At 52.6% G+C, this 5310-nt stretch overlaps 1 protein-coding gene across 1 annotated transcript in view; it reads right to left on the reverse strand.

Annotated features, from left to right (window-relative positions):
- Positions 1 to 5310, reverse strand: part of CELSR1 (cadherin EGF LAG seven-pass G-type receptor 1) — a 72856-nt gene that overhangs the window by 18366 nt on the left and 49180 nt on the right. The window contains exon 21 of the mRNA XM_042782933.1: positions 5217 to 5309. Coding sequence (XP_042638867.1) covers positions 5217 to 5309 — 93 coding nt within the window. The remainder of the gene's footprint in view (positions 1 to 5216; position 5310) is intronic.

The following is a 5310-nucleotide window of genomic DNA, read 5'->3' on the forward strand; positions in this document are numbered from 1 at the left end:
GATGTCTGATTTCTTGACTGCTGCTTCCATGGGTGTTGATTGTGGATTCAAGTAAAATGAAATCCCTGACAACTTCAACCTTTTCTCCATTTATTGTGATGCTGCTTATTGGTTCAATTGTGAGGATTTTCATTTTCTTTATGTCGAGGTGTGATGCGTACTGAAGTCTGTAGCCTTTGATCTTCATCAGTAAGAGCTTTGAGTCCTCTTCACTTTCAGCAGCAAGGTTGTGTCATCTGCATATTGCAAGCTGCTAATGAGATTTCCTCCAATCCTGATGCCACGTTCCTCTTCATATAGTCCAGCCTCTTGTATTATTTGCTCAGCACACAGATTCAATGAATATGGTGAAAGGATACAACCGTCACGCACACCTTTCCTGATTTTAAACCATGCAGTGTGTCCTTGTTCTGTTAGAATGACTGCTTCTAGGTCTTCCTTGTAAGTACAATCAAGTGTTCTGGAATTCCCATTCTTTACAGGGTTGTCCATAATTTGTTATGATCCACACCGTCAAATGCCTTTGCGTAGTCAATAAAATGCAGGTAAACATCCTTCGGTAGTCTCTGCTTTCAGCCAAGATCCGTGTGACGTCAGCAGTGATGTCCTTCATTCCACGGCCTCTTCTCAATCCAGCTTGCATTTCTGACAGTTCCCCGTCAATGAACCACTATACGTGTTCTCGAATTATCTTTAGCAAAACTTTACTTGTGTGTGATATTCTATGATTTCCACATTTCTGTTGGGCCACCTTTCTTTGGAATGGCGCAGATGTGGATCTCCTCCCGTCAGTGGGCCGGGTTCCAAGCCTCTTGGCCCAGCCGAGTGAGCGCTCCCAGTGCTGCACCTGTCTGTTGACACATCTCAGCCTCTCTTCATGCTTTTTCAGTCGTTCTTCTAAAACTCCAGTGACGCCCCTTCGCTCATCCATCCCCTTCACTATTATTATTTTCTTTTATTTTTCTAAATTCTGTATGTTCCACTTTTACTAAATCTAGTGATTTTTGATATATGATACTTCCATTATTTTCCATTTTAAAAATGTCCATTGTAGTTCTTATTTATCCCTTGAACTGTTAAAGGAATTTGTGTTTTCTCTATGTGTATTTTAAGGAGCTCTGCTGGCACAGTGCAGAGGCCTTGACTCGTAATCAGAAGGTCAGCAGTTCAAACCCACCTGCCGCTCTGTGGAAGGAAGATGGGACAATTTGCTTCTGTAAAGATTTACTGCCTTGGAAATCCAATGGGGTCACTATGAGCTGGACTCAACTTGCTGGCAGTGCGTTTGGTCTTATGTGTACATTTTGAGCCCACTTCATTAGGTACGTGAACATTGAGAAAGTGTATGTCGTCAGTAAACGGGTCCTTTGATCATTCTCTGTGACCCCTCTACCCTGGGCTGCCTGTTACTTTCCGGCTAGTCTTGTTGGATGGTGGCAGGGACACTTGCCTGCGTTCTGGGTGGAGTTTATGTGTCACCTCTACTTTCAGACTTCACCATCTCTCTCGAGTGGCACATTGGAGGACAGTGTCCTGCTGGACAGCCTGCCTTTCCACCAAGTGCCATCTTTCTGCCTTTGTCACAGACAAGGGCTCCTCACGCTGCAGACGCGAGAACTCCAAAGTGATGACAGAGCTCGCCTCCCTGAGCTCTAAACACAGCTGCAGGCCGTGTGCAGAAAACATTCCGTCCCACTCCATTTCTCTCCTGGCCCGGCCTCCAGGGATGTTTTCCGGTCTCTGCGCTTCCCAGCCCCCTGCAAACCCAGAAATGGCTGCTGGCTGCTTCCTGTGTGGCTCTTGGTCTTGGCTGATGTACGACTTCCTGGTGCGGCCACTGTGGTCCCCCCTGGGTTGCCCTACCCCTGGGGTGGTGTCCTGAGTGTGCTGCGCACCTCCTTCAAACACAGGTCACTCTGTCAGGCCACCAGCTCCAAAGGGTGGGGACCACAGCTGCTCCATCTCCTGTGGTGTCCTCGGACCCACACACAGTAGGTGCTCATTTAATGCCCAGCTACTGAGTGTGTGAATGGCCTCTGAAGGTAAAGGGTGAAATACTCCCAAAGCCCCTGTGTTAATTCAGTGGCTAACACCAAGTGTAGGTCGTATCCTTGCAAACCCAGCTGGGAAACAAGTCCTCAGCAGGAGGCCAGGCACAGCCCTGGCCAGGTCCCCTAACATGGAGCTGATGGAGCAGGGTGCTTGGTGAGGGGCACAGAGCACCGCCAGCAGCTCCACACCAGGCTGGATTAGACGGTGGTTGCCGGGGGGCTCCAGGTCAGAGCCCCACAGCTCACCCTAGGAAGCCGGGTCTTCAAGAACAACTGTGAGGGGCATGAAAGAGGACCAGCTCGGGGCTGGCCTCGCCGGCCCTAGCGGATAGTGAGTCTGGGACCAACCTCCCAAGGAACTGACCGTCCCCAGGCTGGAGCGGAGAAGTCGAGAAGAAGGGGGTCAGGGACACAGGACAAAGGAGGTCTGATTCTCATGGTCTGTCCTGAAAATAACTCATCCGCTTTAGAGATGTGGCTGGACATCTGGTGAGCCCCTCTCCATGCCTGTGAGCCCCACCACGTCCCGTGAGCACCCCATGAACCCCGCCACGACTCATGAACCCCACCACAACCTGTGAACCCCACCATACCTTGTGAACCCCATCACGACCCGTGAGCCCCACCATGCCCTGTGAGCCCCACCACGACCCGTGAACCCCACCATGACCTGTGAGCCCCACCACGACCTGTGATCTCCACCCTACTCCGTGAGCCCCACCACAACCTGTGAGCCCCACCATGACCCGTGAGCCCTACCACAGTCCGTGAGCCCCACCATGACCCGTGAACCCCACCATGACCTGTGAGCCCCACCACGACCTGTGATCTCCACCCTACTCCGTGAGCCCCACCACAACCTGTGAGCCCCACCATGACCCGTGAGCCCTACCACAGTCCGTGAGCCCCACCATGACCCATGAACCCCACCACGACCTGTCATCCCCACCATACTCTGTGAGCCCCACCACAGCCCGTGAGCCCCACCACGACCTGTGAGCCCCACCATGCCCCATGAACCGCACCATGACCCATGAGCCCCACCACGACCTGTGATCCCCACCATGACCCGTGAGCCCCACCATGACCCATGAGCCCCACCATGCCACATGAAACCCCATGACCCCGTGAGTCCCCATGATCCAGTTCACTAACTTTTCCCTGTGGGGACAAGGACAGAAGGAAGGATGCCTGGTTCCATGGGGCCCCAAGAATCCATTGAAGCTTAACAGAGAGAAGATGGTCACTAGTTGCCCAGGGGTTCAGCTTCGGGGTCACACTGTCCACTGGCTGGAAGCTGCATGGCCCTCAGGTGTGGTCCAGTGTGGCCGAGGCTTTGGTTTTTAAGCTCTTAGGCAAGAATGACTGTTGCCCGCTTGCCTGGACTTCCATGAGGGAACACAAGTTTTTATCTTGTTCAGACCAGAGAGAGAGAGTGGAACAAGGCAGTGCCGACAGTGGCTGTGCACAGTGACAATGCACAAGGGCAGCCCTGAGGCTCAGAGCTGCCGCCACTCGCTCCGGGAGCCTCCTGATCAGAGCCTGACACTGTGGCGCTTCCTCTGATGGCTGGGGAGGAGTAGAGGTGGGCCAGCTCGTGTGTGCGTGCACTGTGGGAAGTCAGTGCTTCCTACACACACAGACACAGACACACAGGACACATGCACACACACAGACATGCAGTCACATATATGCACACATGCAGACACACAGAGACATGCATGCACACACAGAGACACACACAGGCACATACACACAAAAAGACATGCTGACATAGATGTACACATAGACATACATGCACACAGAGACACACACATGCACAATACAGACACATGGATACATACAGACACACAGAGATGCATGCATGCACACACAGAGACATAGACACATGCATGCACACATGCATACAGAGACACATACATGTATACAGAGACATAAGGCACATGCATGCACATAGAGACACATACAGACACACACATACATGCACAGTTGCACATAGATATCATGTACACACAAATATACACACAGAGACCCATATGTGCATACACAGAGAAACACACACATGCACACACAGAGATGAAAAGAGAGACACACATGCACACATGCAGACACATACATGCACACAGAGACATATAGGCACACAAGATATACACACATACACACACAGACACAGATGGATCCAGATGTACACAGTCACAGAGACATACACATGTACACACACATAGACACACATGCACACATAAAGACATATATACATGCAAACACACACATGCATACATGTATACACACAGATGCACAGGCATGTAGATGCACACACAGACATACATGCACACATGCAGAGACATAGAGACACACAGCCACATACAGACTCATACATGCATACAAACATACACAGATGTATTGATGGACACACAGACATACACACACATACAGACTCACAGACACTTACAGACTCATATACACACACACGCAGACACCTACAGGCACAGGGACACATGCACACAGACACACATACAGAAACATACAGACACACATTCAGGAATATACACATGTGCACATAAGCACAGATACATGCGTGCACACATACAAACCCAGATGCACATATGCACACACACAGACACCCACACCACCACCATCCCCACCAGCCCCTACAACAGCAGCCCCACAGAGAGCCCCGAGTATACCTGGGTCTGTCCGTCTGACCTGTCCGACCCTGGGTGCCTTGAGCAGATGCCTCTAGTGTAACTGGACCAAACCCAGGCCCTCCATCTCCTGTCTCTTGTCTCTTCCCTCCCCCACTAGCCCTTAATTTCTCTTCATCAAGGTCACACGCCCACCAAGACCCGCCTCACCAGTCCTGACCCACTGCGGACCGCCTCCTGCTCTCCTGGGAAATGCAGCCGTGATGGCGCAGAGAAGCGGTGGGGGCGGTGGAGACAGCCGCGCTCCTGTGCAGCGCAGAGCCGGCGGACCGGGGCCGTAACCGCCCCCACCAACCTCGAATGGCAGCCAGCACGTCCCCGCCCCCACAAAGGCCACTTAGGGTGGGGCAGCCTGCCGGGGACCACAGGAGCCAGCCGTCCAGAGGTCAGGCCCCTGCAGGGCCCAGCAGACCAAGCAGTGCCGGCTGCGGTTCTGGCAGAGCCCGGCGGAGGCCAGCCTTACCGGGTTCTCCGTCTGGTTGATCCCGACCCCGAAGACCAGCTGGGAGCAGAAGAGCGCCACGGCGAGGTGCTTGTGGATGTTGTGCAGGTTGGAG

This window comes from Orycteropus afer, unplaced genomic scaffold (genome assembly GCF_000298275.1).
Source record: "Orycteropus afer afer isolate SDZICR_OR568_19922 unplaced genomic scaffold, OryAfe1.0 scaffold00524, whole genome shotgun sequence".
Lineage (NCBI taxonomy): Eukaryota > Metazoa > Chordata > Mammalia > Tubulidentata > Orycteropodidae > Orycteropus > Orycteropus afer.